General features: G+C 37.0%; 1 protein-coding gene across 2 annotated transcripts in view; it reads left to right on the top strand.

The window, feature by feature from the left end:
• The window catches only part of LOC115224684 (katanin-interacting protein-like), a 656,564-nt gene that overhangs the window by 529,219 nt on the left and 106,823 nt on the right, over nucleotides 1–20,522 (top strand). For both annotated transcript variants that reach the window (XM_036513321.1, XM_036513315.1), the window contains exon 33: nucleotides 11,895–12,037. In XM_036513321.1, coding sequence (XP_036369214.1) covers nucleotides 11,895–12,037 — 143 coding nt within the window. The remainder of the gene's footprint in view (nucleotides 1–11,894; nucleotides 12,038–20,522) is intronic.

Raw genomic sequence — 20,522 nt, 5'->3', positions numbered from 1 at the left:
AAGCAAAATTATCTTATTTACTAAATGTCTGATATGAAATTATAGTTTTTCTAAAGATTTTATAAGCATGGAGAGTCTTCCATGAATGTGGTTTGATTTTCAATTGACCATCAACTGATTGCCATAAATATTTCCTCATGTTTTTATGAATGATAATAATAATAATAATAATAATAATAATAATAATAATAATAATAATAATAACAACAATAATAATAATAATAATAATAATAATAATAATAATAATAATAATAAGTGCCTTGATGCAGCACCAGGCAGTGGCTCTCATAGCTTCTGATCTTAACTGATTGGAGTGTTATCATGTACATTGTTTTGTCTAGGTATGAAAGATGGGTTGCAGCAAATATTCTGCTCAATATTTGCTTGTCAGTTGTTTGACCATGACCAGTTGAGCATGCCCCTTAGTGGCTGATGATATGTGCATCTTTGATCACAAGCAGAAGTAGTGGGGAGCATCATAGCCATATGTTGAGAGGGATTCTTTGGGGTTTGAATAATTCACCTCTGGAATCATGGGTCTTTTGTTCAACATCCTTTAACAACCCTTAGTCAGGGATCTTTTGAGCGGGATGGGCTACTCGACCAGAAGAACATACTAACTGGGCCCCACCTGCAAGGTGATGCGCTGTTTATCTTGATATGAGATCACCATGTCACACACATATGGTTGTGATGCATGTGCTTGGTGTACCCTTATGAGATGGGTAGTCATAATGGGTATACTGGGCTGCATATATTTTACCCCAGTGTCACTTGGATGGCATCCACTGCTCTCTCACATAATAATAATAATAATCGTTTCTACTATAAGCACAAGGCCAGAAATTTGAGGGAGGGGACTAGCCAATTACATCGACACCAGCACTTGACTGGTATTTATTTCATCAACCCTGAAAGGATGAAAGGCAAAGTCAACCTCGGCAGAATTTGAACTCAGAACATAGTGACAGGATTTCTCCCAGTGTGCTAATGATTCTGCCAGCTCACCACCTAATGATAATAATAATAATGCTACTATAGGCACACAGCACAAAATTTTGGTGGGAGGAGGATAGTCAGTTACATTGACATCAATACTTATTTTATTAACCCTGAAAGGAGGAAAGGCAAAGTTGAACTCAGAACGTAAAGACAGACAAAGTACACTAAGCATTTTGCCCTGCTGGCTAACAATTTTGTTTACAAAGTTTCAGACACAAGGCTTGAAACTTCAAGGGAGTGAACTAGTCAATTACATACACCCCAGTGCATAACTGGTACTTATTTCATTGACCCTGAAAAGATGAAAGGCAAAATCGACTGCGGCATGATTTGAACTTGGAATGTAAGGATGGATGAAATGGTGCTAAGTATTTTGCCTGACATGCTAATGATTCTGTCAGCTTGCTGCTTTTCTTAATAATAATAATGATAATCCTTTCATTTCTACTGTGGGCTCAAGGCCCAAAATTTGGTGGGCAGGAGAATAGTAATCAGCTCTTACTTACTTTTTGACCCCAAAAAGAAAAATCGACCTTGGTGGAATTTGAACCGAGAATGTAAAGATAGACAAAATACTGCTACGTCTGGTGCCATAACACTTTTGCTAGTTTTCCACCTTGGTATTAGTAGTAGTAGTGGTGGTGGTGGTGGTGGTGGTGATTTATAGTGCTCAACATTTTCAGTTGTATTATCAGATACTATATTTTCATGGTAGCATGTAAAATAAATGAGAAACAAATCCACCCATCAAAATTGTTATCATAATTGTAATACTGTTGCTGAAATACTGACCCTTAATCCAATTCAGTGACTGGTAAATGGTAAGTTATGTGACCCATTGCGTCCATGGGTCTCTACCTGCTGAAGATTTCATTTTCATGTAGCACATCTAATTGAATCAGATTCACCTGACTTGTTTGGATGCACAACATGATATCTTGACTACTTGGCAGAAACTGTCTATCTCCGCTGTATACTTACATGCATATGTTACCTCAATACTGCAAGCTGAAAAGACACTTGTCAAATTTACAGTGCCTGCACAGATATTTACAGTTAGTTTTCCTGCTTTGCTGTATCCATTTCCATTTAGGTGTACTAACTGGGTTATTTGAGAGTCAAGTGGGTATGGGTGGGGGTTGTTGAGAATCAAACGAGCTGTTGCTTAGCTTTAGGTTTGAGCGAAAACAACTAAAAGCTCCACGAGGCTCCCTCGGGGGTGGGGGTGGGGCGACCCCTGTTGTACTCTTTCGCCACAACTTTCTCTCACTCTCTTTTCCTGTTTCTTGAGTAATGCTGTGATGGACTGGCATCCCATCCAGCTGGGGGGAACACATGCGCCACAGAAACTGGGAAACCGGGCCCATGAGTCTGGCTAGGCTTGAAAAGAGCAACGTTTTTTAGCTTTAGGTGAGCAGTAGGCCTAAAGTCAAAAGTATTCTAGTAGCGACTGTTTTATGTTTTTCAGCATAATCTAACCATAGCTACACCATCCAGTGTGTCCTTTCTTTGAAAAGAAAAAGAAAAAATGATTTTAAAGGATATTTAAACACACATGGTTCCTTTAGTAGTCTCTGCTATAACAAGGGAGGTAATCATTTTCTCATAATGTGAGGTAGGATTAGAGATTTGAAATTGAAATTAAACGAGTAGAAAATTAAAAAGGAAATGAAGAAAGCTTCTTACAATGCAGAAAAAGACACCTTTATGTTTTGGTAGGTCTAGCTTCAGAAGGAAGCAGTCCATGAAATGTGTATTTGCATCAATTTCATTATTACATTTTAAACTGCTTAGCATTTAGGTTAGCAGCAGCAGCAACACCACCTAAGAGATAGACACCTCCATACTAACCTCAGAAAGTAATACAGGAAATCTTCATATCAAGGAAGCTATATTGATCCACCGCCTCAACCCCAAAATTAATAGCCAATCAGAGATGGGTTGGTGACTCATATGAATACATCATGGTGATTACAACTAACATTATAACACATCACCAACACCATCCTCCACCACCACATGAAAAAATGTCACCATGACCAACTGTTAGAGAGTTGCTTGCACCAACAGTTGGAGAGTTGCTGCTGCTTTCCCAAAACAAAGTGATGTAAATACACATTTCTTGAACTGCTTCCTTCTGGAGATAGACTTCTGCACCTGAAATATAAAGTTTTTTTTGTAAAACTTTCTGCATTGTGTGAAGCTTTCTTTATTTCTTTTTTCATTTTCTACTTTTGTACTACAATGCTTCAAGAAAACTACAACACTCTTATTACAGAATTATAAGAAAAAATGATGCATAGAAGTCACATATCTATTTTTCTTTTTGTTTTTTCTGTTTACTTATTACAAACTTTAAAAAAAATTTTAGTACCTGATAAATCTTGTATAGCACCATTTTATTCTTTTTAGAAATCATCAGCATAGCATAACCTGTGACTTGTTAATTATACATTTTATAAAGCGAGACACTTCATTAATTATGGAAGTAATTACAGTATAGTGAGAATCCAAGGAATGTGTGTGTTTGTTTTTTCATTTCTTTATAGAACATTAGTAGATTAGGAATCAAAAGAATAGAGAGAAAGTTCTTAATGTTTACATGCAGAATAATAACTATTTCCAGGGGATTCTACATTGTGAAAAGGTTTTGTAGTGACCAATAATTACAGTGTTAGCTACAAACACCTGTATTATTATTATTTAAACAAGGTTGAGTGACCACATCATCATCATCGTCATCATTTAAAATCCATTTTCTATGCTGGCATGGGTTGGAGGGTTTAAGAAGATGTGGTGAGCTACAGAGCTGCATAAGACTCCAATGTCAGCTTTGGTGTGGTTTCTATGGCTGGATGCCCTTCCTAATGACACCTACTTTACAAAGTGTATTGGATGCTTTCCCTGTGCCACCACCACTACTGAGATCACCAAGACAAGAAAAGAACTGGAAAAAGGAAAAAGCTATCTCTTCTAAATGGTGGCCTCTACCCCAGTGGCTCCAGTCTCTTTCTCTCTCTTGTTAGAAACAATTGAATTGGCAGTACCTGTCATGAACAACTTAGTATGTTATCCACTATCGTATTCACCTAACCATCCATTCTCACCATCTACTAATTCACTCAGTCAGTTCTTTCTAAGTATTTTTACAAGATCAAAGCTACATCCTGTTAATATTATTTTGTATCTTAGTTGCAATATTTTTGAGTTCTCAAATGCATAGCATCATAAATCAGAACACACACACACACATATATATTTTTGCTTTTGTTCATATGATATTACTGTAAATCATGCTGCAAGGAAATTTTCTTTTCAATTTTTTTCATCTTCAGCATGTGATCTTCTCTGGATCAGGCAATGCTAAAAAGAATATTGATCATTTGTTCTACATGATATTGATTCATAATATATATATTTATGTGTGTTTGTGTGTATGCATTTATATGTATGCTCATATATATATATATATATATATATATATATATATATATATATATATATATATATATATATATATATATATATTATATATATATATATATTATATATATATATATGTATATATATATATATATATATAATATATATATATATATATATAACAGAAGCAACAGAGTAACTCAAGGTCTGAAAGTTTCATACATTGGTACTTATCAAAACTAGTTTGATAGATTCACTGTGTTATTTCTACTTAATATTAATAAAAGTTGACATATACTCATATTTTGTCATAATGTGAGACAGAATTAGAGATTTTAAATTGAAATTAAACAAGTAGAAAATGAAAAAGGAAATAAAGAAAGCTTCTAATAATGCAGAAACTGATACCTTTATGTTTTGGTAGGTCTAGCTATTTTTCCTGTTTGCATCACCATACCTATATATATATATTTATATATATATATATATAATTTATAAACAAGGGCAAAAGAAAAAAATATTTCTATGCCAATATGCTGAGAACAGACTTTAAATTGTCAATTTCCACATTACCATATACATTCACTGTATGTATGTGAATGTATAATGTAATGTGGACATTGATGATTTAAAGTCTGTTCTCAGCATATTGGCATAGAAATAATTTTTCTTTTGCTCTTGTTATAAGTTGTTTATAATTTTAACCTTTAAAGGTATTTTAATATGCTGCCACTTTTGATGAAATTTCTTCTGAAAAATTTTTTATCCTGTATTAGTAGTGTATATATATATATATATATATATATATATATATATATATATATATATATCCAATAAGCATAGAAAATGGGATTTATACATTTATTCGTGCATTACAGACTTACAGCTGTTTCAGATAGACATTTTGGATGCATGTTCATGGTTCAGTTTAATCAAATGACTGATCAAAAATATAGTGAAAGACAGTTGCAATGCTATCTTTGTAAGAGTCCAACAGGTCAAATGCTAAAGTAAAGGAAGAGAAGAAAAGGAAAGAACAGAGTATTTGCTCAGTGTGGCATTTATATGGATCTAAGTCACCTGCTTCTGGCCATTAAGCTATTGTTCTTTCTTTCCACAGGTGAATAGTATTAACATCCAGTACAGGAATTTGTTAGGGTCAGTGAGCTGCTTTTAGCAATTACTACTATATTTTGGATGCTGTGCCAAGGGAGGTATTTGTGATGGGTGAATACTATTAACATCCAGTATAGAAATTTGATGCCCAACAACTTTAAGAACCAGTGGCAGGCTTTTGGTAATTACTACTATATTTGGTATTATATGTGTGTGCATTTATGTATGCACATATGCGCATACACACCTAGCAGAAGAAATGGCTGTGTGGTTGAGAAGTTCGCTTCCCAACCACGTGACTCTTGGGTTCACCTCCTCTGCATAGCATCTTAGGCATTTGTCTTCTATAGCTTCAGGCTGAGCAAAGCCTTGTGAGTAGATTTGGTGGATGGAAACTGAAAGAAGCCTGTTGTATATGTTTGTGTGTGTGCATGTGTGTGTGTATTTGAATGTACTTTTGCCTAAACAGCACATGGTTGTAACTGAGCTTCATCTTCATACAAGTGCTGTTGTTCATTTCCAGTCTTCCCTGAAAAGTATGTCTTGTCATAACAGGCTGCAGTTTAGCATGGTGAGGGTGACTCTCTCAAAGTGCCGGGCATTTAACTACATGAAAGTCATAATCAGGACAGACAACTCACCCGAAATCCCATTCAGGAGTGATGGACGTTGATGTTTCACGATTTTTGAGGCTTATCAACGTCATGTACACAAATCAAATTGAAGCTAAACAAAATTGCCAGTATATGACTATATATAACAAATAACAGAGCATACTAGCAAATGGTTTTTTATGCTATTTGTATATAGTTCAGTTCACCTCCAATTCAAATCAGGTACATGATGTTGATAAAACTGCAAAAATGGTGAAATATCATGGTCTGTTGCCCTTAAACGGGATTTGTAGCAAGTTGTCTTGCCTGTCTATGACTTCAGGGGTTTCAACAGCAGATGCTTTGAGGGAGGCATCCCCACCATGCCAAATTGCAGCCTACTGGTAAGCAAGCTACGTGCATGCATTGAGAATGCATGGTCAACAATATATATATATATATATATATATATATATATATAATTTTTTACCTGTTTCAGTCATTAGACTGTGGCCATGCTGGGGTAGCACTTTCTTTAACTTTTAGTCGAATGAATTGACCCCAGTACTTATTTTTTAAGCCTGGTACTTATTCTATTGGTCTCTTTCACCGCACCTCTAAGTTATGAGGACATAAACACACCAACAGTGGTTGTCAAGTGGTGATGGGGCAGAGGGAGAAACACAGTCACACACACATGTAGATATATATATGACAAGCTTCTTTCAATTTTCATCAATCAGATCCACTTGCAAGGCTTTGGTTGGCCGGAGGCTACAATAGAAGGCACTTGCCCAAAGTGCCACACAGTGGGACTGGACCAAGAGCCATGTGGTTGGGAAGCAAGCTTCTTGCCACATGGCTACCCTTGCACCTATATATATATATATATATATATATATATATATATGTATATATATATATAAAGTTAATCCAAACAAGAAAACACAAAAAAACACAACAACGCGAGGACGTGGAACAAATAAAGTATTATTGGACGCCCAGGGAAGAAGGAGGGTTTAACGTTTCAAGTGGAGCTCTTCGTCGGAAACATAGGAGATGGAAAGATCCCGAGAATGGAAGACAGAGGAAAAAAAATCGCCAGCAGTACTCACGAGGTCACATATTTATATATACATAAATGAAGGAGAAGATAAAAGATATGAGAAAATGTTTATTGATCACCACAATTGTTTTGACCCATCTAGCATCGATTTCTCATGGGTGGGATACTGAACAACTGGTTTAGGAGTATCTCTTGGCTTAGATGTGTCCCTTCAGGTGATTACAAGATGTATCTTGTTAAAATAACATCTGTTCTGCAAGTTTTCTTCTCAATATGTGTGTACAAAAGCAGAAAATTATGGGATACAGCTTCATTATTATAGTAGATAAATAAAAACCAGATGTGAAAAGAAACAAATACATAATATAGCAAAAAAAAAAAATACTAAATACAACCATTAGCAAAAAGGGATGTATAAACGCCCATGCTTAGATTGTATGGTGCATGTACATCCACTTGTAAAACTTACACAAAGATATAAGCATATGCACATACGTGGTTTGGCACACGTGCTCATCATCATCATCATTGTTTAACGTCCGTTTTCCGTGCTAGCACGGGTTGGACGGTTTCGACCGGGGTCTGGGGAGCTAGGGACTGCCCCAGGCTCCAGTCTAGTCTGGCAGTGTTTCTACAGCTGGATGCCCTTCCTAACGCCAACCACTCCGTGAGTGTAGTGGGTGTTTTTTACGTGCCACCTGCACAGGTGCCAGAGGGGTCTGGCATCGGCAACGTTCGGATGGTGCTTTTTATGTGGGGGGTGGTGGGGGGTGAGAAAGTAATTATTATTGAATTTGAAACAATTTACTGCAATTGCCATAATTGAATTGTGTGTGTGTGTATATATATATATATATATATATATCATCATCATCATCATCATCGTTTAACGTCCGCTTTCCATGCTAGCATGGGTTGGATGATTTGACTGAGGTCTGGCGAACCAGATGACTGCACCAGACTCCAATCTGATCTGGCAGAGTTTCTACAGCTTGATGCCCTTCCTAATGCCAACCACTCTCAGAGTGTAGTCGATGCTTTTATGTGCCACCGGTACGAGGGCCAGCTAAGTGGTACTGGCAACAGCCATGCTCAAATGGTGCTTTTTATGTGCCACCTGCACAGGAGCCAGTCCAGCGTCACTGGCAACAACCTCGCTCGAATGTTTTTTTCATGTTCTACCAGCTCAAGTGCTAGTAAGGCGACGCAGGTAATGATCACACTCGAATGGTGTTTTTAACATGCCATCAGCATGGCGACCAGCTTGTTGCTCTGGCAACAATCTCATTCGTATAGTACTCTTAGCACTCCACTAACAACGGATGCCAGTGACCGAGTTTGATTTCGATTTCACTTGCCTCAACAAGTCTTTGCAAGCAGAGTTTAGTCTCTAATGAAGGAAAAGCAAGCATAAGTGGACTGGTTACACCCCTGGCATAGGCCACAAGGTTATGGTCTCACTTGCGCTTGCCGAGTCTTCTCAAGCACAGCATATTTCCAGAGGTCCTGGTCACTAGTCATTGTCTCGGTGAGGCCCAATGTTTGAAGGTCATGCTTCGTAGCTGTGTGGTAAAAAGCTTGCTTCCCAACCACATGGTTCCAGGTTCAGTCCCACTACATGACACCTTGGGCAAGTGTCTTCTACTTTTGCCTTGGGCTGACTAAAGCCTTGCAAGTGGACTTGGTAGACGAAAACTGAAACTGTGTGTATATCTGTTTTCATCCCCCATCACCACTTGGCAATTAAGTTACATCCCTGTCACTTAGTGACCAATAGAATAAGAAATAAGTACTGAGGTTGATTCATTCACCTAAAAATTCAAGAAGTGCCCCAGCATGGCCATAGTCTAATGACTGAAACAGGTAAAAGTAAAAGAATATATATATATATATATATATATATACATATACACATGGAGGGTTTCTTGTTTTCATCGATCTGGTCAGCTTAGGGCTTGAGTAGAAGGCATTTTCCCCAAGGTGCCATGCAGGAGGACTGTATCTAAGAGCAGATGGATGAGAACCAAGTTTCCAGCAGTTTATTAAAATCTGAAGACAGATTTTTCTCTGCTTCAGGAATTCTGTGTCTATTCACTATAGTTCACACCAAGTGCTTCAAACTGATGTACATGTATTAAAATCATACCATATCCATCATAATGTCACCTGTTTGGCTTGTCATTCCAATTATTATCATCACAGAGAAAGTAATTATCATTGAATTTGCAACAATTTTACTGGAATTGCCATAATTGAATTGTATATAATATCATGAGTCTGAACTAAATTGTATCAGTCACATAATCAAACTTGGCAGATCTCGATTCATTTGTATGTGCTGCGTGTGAGTGTGCTAATAAAGAATGCTTTAGTTTACCTCCCCAGAGCAGTATTCATATGTAAAAATGGATTTCCTGCAAGCTTTGACCTGCTGCTCTTCAGGCTAGGTATCATTAACTGCACCAGTCTCACCAGTTTGGGAAACACCTGCATTGTTCATGGATGCTACACTAAGTTGTCATTGTCACCATCATCATTCTAATCACCATCATCATTTTCATCATCATTTAACATTCATTTTCGATGCTGGCCTGGGTTGGACAGGTTGACAGAATCTGGTGAGTCACAGGGCTGCATCATGTACTGTGTTAGCCGGGTTTTGATGGCTGGATTCCCTTCCTAATACCATCCACTTTACAGTGTGTACTGGGTGCATCGCTTTCATGCCACCAGCACTAGTGCTGTTGCCAAATAACTTGTACATTAATTTTTTTTTAAACCCCTAATCATCATCATCATCATCACCATCTCACTGATAGAGCTTTCAACTGAAATATAGATATTAAAGTCCAATCCAAGTGAGCTTTATTCTGTTCGCTTGTACCAAATATTATTGTACAAGACCTGACATCAAATAAAAAGTCAACTTCAGATAATTTTATGATATTAATGTTCAATATTAGAAGTTAAAGACCTTCATGCCAAGAGAGCTGGAAATTAATTCCTCTTCTCAAAGTAATTTGTTGAAATTAATTCTTCATCTGATTTCAAATGAATGATGCAGACACATAAATTAAAAACTAATCGCAATTGTGAATTGTCATTGAAACAATTTTTCTTGGTTCTGGGATCTTAAAGTGTTATCAGCAAGACCGAATCTTCAAATCTATTTCAGTAATCTCAGAATTACGGTTTAAGTATTCTTCATTGCCAGAAAGTAATCTATTTATATTGCTGACTATTCAGTGTGTACGTTATCAAGGGAAACAAAATTTGCCAAAGCATTGATTTTATTAAGTTGCGGACATATTGAAATGTTATTATTACTTGTTTTCTGAAATTTCATTTATCTTTTACTCTGTTATTCTCTTGCTGGTAAAAAAAATAGAAAAAAAAGAACATAATAATAATAATAATAATAATAATAAATATAATAATTATTAGCAGTCTGTGTCAATTTATTGTTAAATGTTTCTACGAATATTATAAAGAACCATATAATGATCTCAGAACTCCTGCGGAGTAATTTAATTACGAAACTACCACAAACATAATGATAGAATCGGTCTAACAATATAGCCTTTGCTGTTTTTGATCCGTTGTGTAGTGTCTTTGTTTATGGCTACATTAGTAAATGTCTGTCTACTTTGTTCTAACCATATTTTCTCAATATAATTTATTTCATATAATCAGAACTTTTCATTCCATTATCACTCACTACCCATTCTTTTAGGTTGGTTTATTCACTTTGCTGACGAGAAGAGGCGGAAAGTAAAAAAAAAAAAGAATAAAATTGTGTTTCATTTGGTTATTAGGTTGAGAAAATAGTTATTTCAACTCTAATATTCCACATATTTCAAAAGGAAAAACAATCCTTTTAACCATTGACTGTAATTATCACCTTTTACCGCCATGAGATGTTATGAAGTTTTTAACCATTGTTATTGATGATATCACCATGAATAAATAACTAAATAGATATAATTGCTCTCCGTCTTTGAAAGCACCACCATAACCAACCCCTATCATCAACATCGTTGTTGTCATTGTCATCATCACTAGCATTGTTCTCCTCACCCCATCAGCATCATCATCACCATCATCATTTTACCATCCGGTTCCCTGTGATTATTACAATCAAAACTGTTACCGGCATTTCCGTCTCTTTCTAAAAATTCTTTGTTATCAAAATGCTATACACAGCCACTTCCATTCTTCTGCCTTGTCCTTCTTTACCACTTCAACCAAAATCATCAATACTTTGTTCTTCTTCATCTTCATCACCATCACCATCCATAGTTCTTTTATTTATATATTTATTTATTTATTTATTTTTCTTTATTCATTTACAATTGATACAAGTCTTCCTGATTAAAAATGTCTGTTTTGGATGGGGACAGCTAAGGTGATTGAGATGGGATTATGGTAGTGGTGGTGGTGGTGGTGATGGTAGGAGGGGATCAATATACCTACTTTCAATCTATTGACAGAATTTCTATAAGTACCAAACGAGGAAATCTGTCCTCACTTTTCCAAACATTTTATATTTAATCATAATCGTGTTCATTTTGTTTCATTGTTTTTTCATTTCATTTCATTATTTATTTATTTATTTATTCAGTTATCCATTTATTTATTTGTTTGTTTGTTTATTCATTCATTTTGAACATTCTAACATTAACCTTATCTTTCAGACGTGGCAGCTTATCCTGACAGTGTGAATGTACTGACTCCGAATGTACAGTCAGATATCCGAACTCCAGACAAACTTGTTGATGGTGAGAATGATACCAAAGACGGTGCCCACATGTGGCTGGCTCCTGTCTTACCATCAGTGGTGAGTAATTTCTCATATCTCAGTGCTGTTGTTCCCCAGACCAACCCTGAATTAACTAGACCCATGATCAAACACATTGTCCATCCTGCCTTTGAAGGGTTATACAAAGGACTACATTAAACTATGAAACAAATTAAATTTTTTTTTTCTGTCTTTGGTCAATAAGTGTTATTACCTATTTGCTTCTATCTAGATATCTAAGGAAATAGCTACTATTCCTTTCAAATAGCCCGAGGCTATAGTACAATACCCCAAGGCTATAGAAAAAGACACTTGCTTGAGGTGCCATGCAGTAGGATTGAACCCAGAACCATGTGGTTGGGAAGCAAACTTCTTGCCATGCAACCATGCCCACACCTATCTGTAAGAATTTTCTGTATGATGCATAATGACCTTATAGCTATGTTGTCTGCTTGTATCACTTGAAGGCTTTTTATCATAAATTAACTCCAACCAATGCTCAGCTCTAGGGTTGGCCAATCTGGTTTCATTTTATTGACATATAATTTTTGTATCCATAAAGACTATGTGTGTGTGTTTGTGTGGTTGAAGGCCATGTGCAACTTAGGTTTATCATGATAGCCATTAGTATAGCTAAAATGAAACATTAGGCTGTTGTGGCTCCTACCTTTAAAAGCTTTCCCAGTCCATCACTGCTGGTGGTGCTTATTTCCAGCTTTGTAGACTGGAACAATAAATGAAAAGTGCCTTCCTCACAAGTACATCACTCTGCTCAGACCTTATCATCAAGAACCATCCCATCCATCCACCCATTCATTTTCTCCACCCAGTATTTCTGGGAGGATCTTGTGTAGTGATGGTTGCTTCTGATAGGACCCTATATCTGTTGTGGCTGGATGCCATTTGGCTGGATGCCCTTTGGCTGGATGCCCTTTGGCTGGATACCCTTTGGCTGGATGCCCTTTGGCTGGATGCCCTTTGGCTGGATGCCCTTTGGCTGGATGCCCTTCCCAATGTCAGCCACTTAGCAGAGTGTGTTGGGTGCTTTGTATGTGCAACCAGAACAGAGGTATATTTACACAGCACTGGCATAGGTGCATTTATGCAGCACCAGCACCATAGGGTCCTATGCAGCACCATAGGGTTCTATCAGAAGCAAACATCATTACACTTCCTTTGGAAGAGGAGTCCATTTGTGAAATATATTGAATAAAGAAGTGCTTAATTGTGGAAGGTAACTGCAGAAGTGATAGGCCCAAGAAGACATGGGATTAAGTGGTGAGAAAGGATCTTTGGCACGTACAAAGCACCCAGCACACTCTATTTGGTCATGTGATGCATATGGATGAGGACAGCTGCATAAAGAAGTGCCAAACTCTAATTGTGGAGGGTATCTGTGGAAGGCACGAAACCCAAAAGATGTGGGATGAAGTTGTGAAAAAGGATCTTGAGATGCTGGCCCTCACTAAGGAAATGACAAGAGACCAGGAGATGTGGCTATTTGCTGTACTTGATAAGATGCATCAATTGAAGTAAAATAACTGTCTTCTATACATACAGGCTTGTCCTTTCAGGTGCTGGTACCACGTAAAAAGCACCCATGCACCTGTTCCATTGACATGTACAAAGCACACTCTGTTAAGTCATTGACATTAGGAAGGGCATCCTGCTATAGAAACATGCTACAACAGACAATTGGAGTCCGGACAGTTCCCTTCTAGCCAGCTCCATGTCAAACCGTTCAACCAGCATAGAAAGCAGATGTTAAAACATGACGATAATGATGATACTGCAATCTTCACCCAATGTTGGTTGTTGTCATGTATTGGACACTTTTGCAACACATTCTCCCATTGGAAGACACCATAGTGTTAAATTGTTCTGACTGTCTCATAATGTTTTCTTTGCAGAGATATTGGAGTGGTTTGCCAGCTAGTAGTAGGCCTCATTAGCCTGTAATGGGAATGCAATGCATACATGTCCTGGTACTCAAAAGCAAGTACAGGTGGGAACAACCATTAGTGATAGTCATGAGACCAACAACCAAAAAATTAGACCTTGTGCATCCACTACTTTGATATATTACAGCAAAAACAGTGAAGCTGTTCTTTAGTTCTCTCTTGTCTAATTACAAATTTTTATATGTCTAAAAGTATTTAGTATAATCTTGTTATAGTTATGGATTACTTTCATTCTAGCACTACATCAGTAACTTCAGAACATTGACATGTATTAGGATTTCTAAAATTTCAAATGTAAAGATAGATTCTGTTATTGAACTGCTTCCTATAAAGAAACCTTTTAAAAACATGTGTTACATTTTGCAATATAGCAGAAATAGTTGACATAAAGCCATATGATTCCTAAAATTTGAACAAACATCATCAAGTTATATAAAAATTTTTACCTGTAGTCCTCTTGGCAGATTTATAAAATATGTGCTGTAGTATATTTAGAATATGTAGTATTAAATTTGATTCAATTTCAAGTAATTTTATTATGATATCAATATATAATATTTGGCTTCTCAGTTGACATACAGCTTATCAAAATTTGTAAAAGTGCATTTTCTCCATTTCATCTTCATATCAGCAAAACATCTGAGTTTTTATATTAAATTAGTAACAGAAAGTCTTCTGTTCACTTCCAGCGCCAGTGATTCATTGTATGTTTTGATAGTATACTTAATTCTTCAAACTTCTGATCTCTAATTATTAACAATAAGCATACAGGAATTGTAGCTATTATAAAGAAGCACCTTGCCTGGAAGGGTGATTCATTATTCGTCTGTTTAACACTCTACAACCAGAGCTTACTGCCAGCTACTAAAAGCCTCTTGAGATCTTTATATGAGATATTAAGAGCCTTATATGCTTTTATTCTTTTATCAATTTCAGTCATCTGACTGTGGCCATGCTGGAGTACCGCCTTTTTAGTTGAACAAATCAACCCCAGGACTTATTCTTTGTAAGCCTAGTACTTATTCTATCGGTTTCTTTTGCCGAACTGCTAAGTAACAGGGACATAAATACACCAACATCGGTTATCGGGTGATAATGGTGGGGACAAACACAGACACACAAGCATACACACACACACACACACACACACACACACACACACACACACACACACACACACGACTGGCTTCTTTCAGTATCCGTCTACCAAATCCACTCCCAAGGCTTTGGTCGGCCCGAGGCTATAGCAGAAGATACTTACCCGAGGTGCCATGCAGTGGGACTGAATCCAGAACCATGTGGTTGGGAAGCAAACTACTTACCACACAGCCATTCCTGTGCCTATGAGGAAATATATGTTTGAGGAAATTACATTGCATTCACATTTTCGTAGATCTAAGTTTGAGAAAGTGTTTTCCTTATCTTAAACTTTTGGCTGTAGACAAAAATGCTATTCCTAATAATAGGATTTTGAACACCTAAAAGCACAGCTGTGTTATTAAAAACTTCTGTTTGCTTGCATGTTGTTCCCACTTCTGTCTTACTGAAAACCACTTTGGGCAAGTTTGTTATCATGTTGAGCTAACCATCCTATTCTTTTATTCTTTTACTTGTTTGTCATTTGACTGTGGCAACGCTGGAGCATCACCTTAATTTAGTTGAAGAAAACCACCCCAGGATGTATTTTTTGTAAGCCTAGTACTTATTTTATCAGTCTCAAGTGATGGTGGTGGGGCAAACACAGGCACAAAGACTCACACACATATATACATATATATGAAAGGCTTCTTTCAGTTTTCATCAACCAAATACACTCACAAGGCTTTGGTTGGCCCAAGGCTATAGTAGAAGACATTTGCCCGAGGTGCCAGGCAGTGGGACTGAACCTGGAACCATGTGGTTGGGAAGCAAGCTTCTTGCCACAAGCCACACCTGTGCCTATGTGTAAATTGGTTTACTTATTACCTTGTAGTTAAGTTCACAGAAGGGAGGTAACTTTGATAAAACTTAACTATGAGGTGCAGGAGTGGCTTGTTTGTCCTTGTATGTCCCCTTTATGTAACGCCTTAATGGCGAATTTTCATGAAATAAAGTAGCTTGCTTACCAACCATATGGTCCCGGGTTCAGTCCCACTGTTTGACATCTTGGGCAGGTGTCTTCTACTATAGCCTTAGGCCGACCAAAGCCTTGTGAGTGGATTTGGTAGATGGAAACTGGAAGAAGCCCGTTGTATATGTATGTGTGTATATACGTTTGTGTGTCTGTGTTTGTCCCCCTGACATCCCTTGACAACCGATGATGGTGTGTTTATATCCCTGTAACTTAGCAGTTCAGCAAAACAGATTGATAGAATAAGTACTGGGGGCTTACAAAGAATAAGTCCTGGGGTCGATTTGCTCAACTAAAAGGTGGTGCTCCAGCATGGTTACAGTCAAATGACTGAAACAAGTAAAAGAGTATGCAATATATAAAGTTTGATTTAAATGATTTAAGTAAGTTCCTTGAGACTCGAGCTTTATTGTAGTCACAGTCCAATGACTAAAGCCTGTACAAGTGTATCAAAGAGTATATTATTTCTAGTGATAGTTTAACAACTTGATGAAGAATCAAAAGATTTCCATTGTTTGCAAAGTTCATTTTTTTTTTTGTATTTGTCTAAGATATTTTATGAATTGATGTCGTGTTTTTACCCTGGCTTAGTCTTCCAGAAGAGGATTGACCCATGACTGTTTGAAGGTCCTCCAGGACTTTGAATAGTTGTAAGTTGATAGCTGTAGGAAGAGCTTGGCCAGATAGAGATTTCTTGAGGGACAATGTTCTGGGAATGAAGAACTAGGTGAAGTGAGTAGTGCAGGACTGGATAGGAGGCACAATGTGGGGTCTACTTGCATAGAGGTGACACAAGACTGGTTAACCCAGAATAACAAAGGTGACTGGAGTAGCTGTAGAAAAGGAAATACAAAGACTATGTCTATGGGCCAAGCCAATTAATGAACTGTCAAGTGAACCAAGGACAAGACTTGCTGTTTTCATCATTTAGAGAAGAGGTTCTCAACCAGGGTCCATATAAGATTTTGTGGGGTCCATGGATGCAATATTGTAAATTGGGGATCCACTGTAATTTTTCAGGGGCTATAAAAAAACCTGTGCTTCGGACCAGTAAAGGTTATATGCAATAAATTGGTTATACTTTTACAATACACAAAGTATTTTAACAATTTTTTATACAGTTCCTAATAATATTTAATTAGAAATATAAAATAAGATTATTGCAATATCAAATGGCCATGGGGGTCCGCTCAAGTAAAACAGGAATTTAAGGAGTCCATAAGTAAAAAAAAAAAATGGTTCAGAATCCCTATTTTAGAGGAATGAAAATATCTTTAAAAATGCTTAATAAGAAGCATATAAGGCCAAACCTATCTTAAAAAACATCTGTTCTAGCTCTTATTTAGATATGCCACAGCAGGAAGATGGCTATATTTTACCATATCTAATTCCAGTAAATATAATTGAAAATGTCTTACTCAGGATGTTTGAGGACGATTACATCAGATATTATCAATGATTGATCAAATGCTCCATTTTAAACTCCATTTTAAAAATAGTAAATGTTGCCAATATACTGGCATCACTCAGAACATAGTTTCTATAGTAATTTCCTAAAAAAGAATTGATTCATTGATGCCAGTCTTATAGTTTAAGTGTTCTGTGTTTTATTTTAAGACAATGAAGAATTGTTTCTCATTTTAGCTGGTTATATGCAAATAATTTTGATTCCAATACCTTCCAATATGTATTGAAAACAATATTTAATTGGTTGCAATTTTCTTTGAAAAAAAATCCATATAACTAGATTATATTTTCCTATTTTTGTAGTATACAGTGTAGCATTTTTATTGGAGATATGCTTCTTTAAGAAATCAATAAAAAGATGAAAAAAAAAATCATTAAAAGCATAAAATAAACTTAACATTGTGGCTAAATATATATTCTGTTAACAATATATTAATATATGTGCATGTTTGTGTGTATGTACACACTCATACACACAAAAGCACACAGACATATGCACAGATATATATATATTTAAAACTATTTCTGAAAGCCACTGCCAGTTGGAATTAAAGTAGATGAAACAAAACAAGAGCAATATTTGCATTTTTTTACTTTTTATTTCAATATTTCAGCATTAAAACTTCTTTATCTTCTATTTTTTATTTTTTACTTGTTTCAGTCATTTGACTGTGGCCATGCTTGGGTACCCCCTTGAAGGATTTCAGTCAAATAAATCAACCCCTGAACTTACTATTTTTTAAAACCTGGTACTTTTTCTAGTGGTCTCCTTTGCTGAACTGCTAAGTTACAGGGGTGCAAGTGGTGGTGTCAAGTGGTGCTGAAGGACAAACACAGACATAAAGACACGCATGCACACAGACAAAGAGACAGCCTGGGGTTATAGTAGAAGACATTTGTTCAAGGTGCCATGCTGTGGGACTGATCCTGGAGCCATGTGGTTGGGAAGCAAGCTTCTTAACATTGAGATGAGACTTACAATCTACACTGAATGGTAGTGTTGTAGCAACCATTTAATGTCACACAAGTCTTTGTTTGCTGGTGATATTGAGATTTACTTTGTAGTTAGAATAGCCACTATAGTCCTCAGGTTTCCTATATTCTATTTTATGGTTTTGATGTTGGATGCAATATTCACTCTATGACAACTTTATAGAGGCTTTTTGACACAAGCAACATTCGGATGTTTCTTGTTCTTTAGTATGGATGTACAGTTTGCAAGCAGTGTTTCGTGTGCAAAATGCACCACATTCAGTCCATGCAATTGGTACTCTATGTCAATCTGTAACCACGTCTACATTGTTGATAGTATAGTTGGCTAGCGTGCATACATTGTTATCATGTGTAGGCTGATTTGGAGATGTGCATTTTCAGGGAAGATCCAGAATGCATCAGCACTTTATACAGCAGTCTTCATTCATACGCATCACATGACCATACCAGCACAGTCATCTGTCTTGCACACCACATCTAATTCCTCTTATGTCTAACTGTTCTCTCAAGATGCTTACACTCTGTTGAACATGCACACTGACATAGCACATCCAGTAAAGCATACTGGCTTAATTCCTTTCAAGCCTACATATGTCATTAGCTGTCATAGCCCATGTTTCACTGCCATGCAGCACAGCTGTTTTTATACAGGCATCAAGCAATCTGCCTTTCACTCTGAGAGAGAGGTCCTTTGTTGCCAGCAGGGGTAGGAGCTCTCTGAACTTTGCCCAGCCAATCTTATTCTCACAGCTATGTTCTTGGAGCATCCACCTCCACTACTAACTTGGTCACCTAGATAACAGAAGCTATCTGCTATCTCTAGCTTGCACCCTGGCAGTTGATGGAGTCTATTTTCTGCACATTTTCAGCATTTATTGTACCTGTGCACCTTCCACATACAAAAGCTAGTTTCCCTGTTAACCTTCCTCTGATGTTGCTGCACCATTTATGTGTCCAAAGCTTACACTGGGTGCATCTTATGGAGCTTCTACATACACCTTTACTACAGATTGAGCAGGGCCATCTATCTGAAGGGATTTGTCTGCTTTCCTGCTCACTAAGACTTTGGTTTTTGCTAGATTAACTCTAAGGCCCTTGCTTCCATACCTGGAACTTCTTCCAGTTCAGGTAGTGATTCAGCTACAAGAGCAAGGTCATCAGCATAGAGGAGCTCCCAGGGGCAGCCTGTCTTGTATTCCTCCATGCATATACATATATATATATATATATATATATATATATATATATATACATTTGGAAAGGAAGCCTCTGTATCACAGTGCTATACTTGCATGTACATGGTCTGATCAATAAGTATCTGGACTGTTGCCATAGTAACGAAGCTAAAGCACACAGAGTGGAGCCACTTGGCATAGATTGACCTTGATCTCTGCTATGCATGTGCACTAAGTTTTAACATTGTAGTTCACTTCTACTGTTTACAACAGTGCTTGGAAGGAAGTTGTATAGCATGTGATCATTGCATTGACCATGACAGAGAAAGTTGAGCAGAAAATCTGCATAAAATTTTTCATAAAGCTTGGTGATAGTTGCTCAGTGGCCTATACATAATTTTCAAAAAGTTTTCATCATTCTCAGCAATCGAGGAAATTTTATGCAACTGAAACCTGGGTATCTTTTTAGTCAGCTGAAGGCAGTTTTGGCACAGACTTGGCAGACACACATCTCATACCCAAATCTTAAGTGATAATGAACTGAACCATAACTAATCTGCACATCTGATAACTCATGGATGGTGATTTGAGGATTTCCTCTCATAGCTGCACACACATCTGCAATGTTTTTCTCAGTTCTACTGGTTGTGGGTCTCCCAGAACATTCATCAATATTAACATTTTTCAGCCATTTTGGAAACGTCCGAACCACTCGTACACTTCTGTGTAGCTCATACACTCTTCTCCATACACTTTCTGCAACTTTGCATTGGCCTCTGACATAAGCCATGACAAGTTTCTCTGACATGAATGCAACA

Source organism: Octopus sinensis, linkage group LG2, assembly GCF_006345805.1.
Source record: "Octopus sinensis linkage group LG2, ASM634580v1, whole genome shotgun sequence".
Taxonomy (NCBI): domain Eukaryota; kingdom Metazoa; phylum Mollusca; class Cephalopoda; order Octopoda; family Octopodidae; genus Octopus; species Octopus sinensis.
This window is presented reverse-complemented; position numbering and strand designations above follow the sequence as displayed.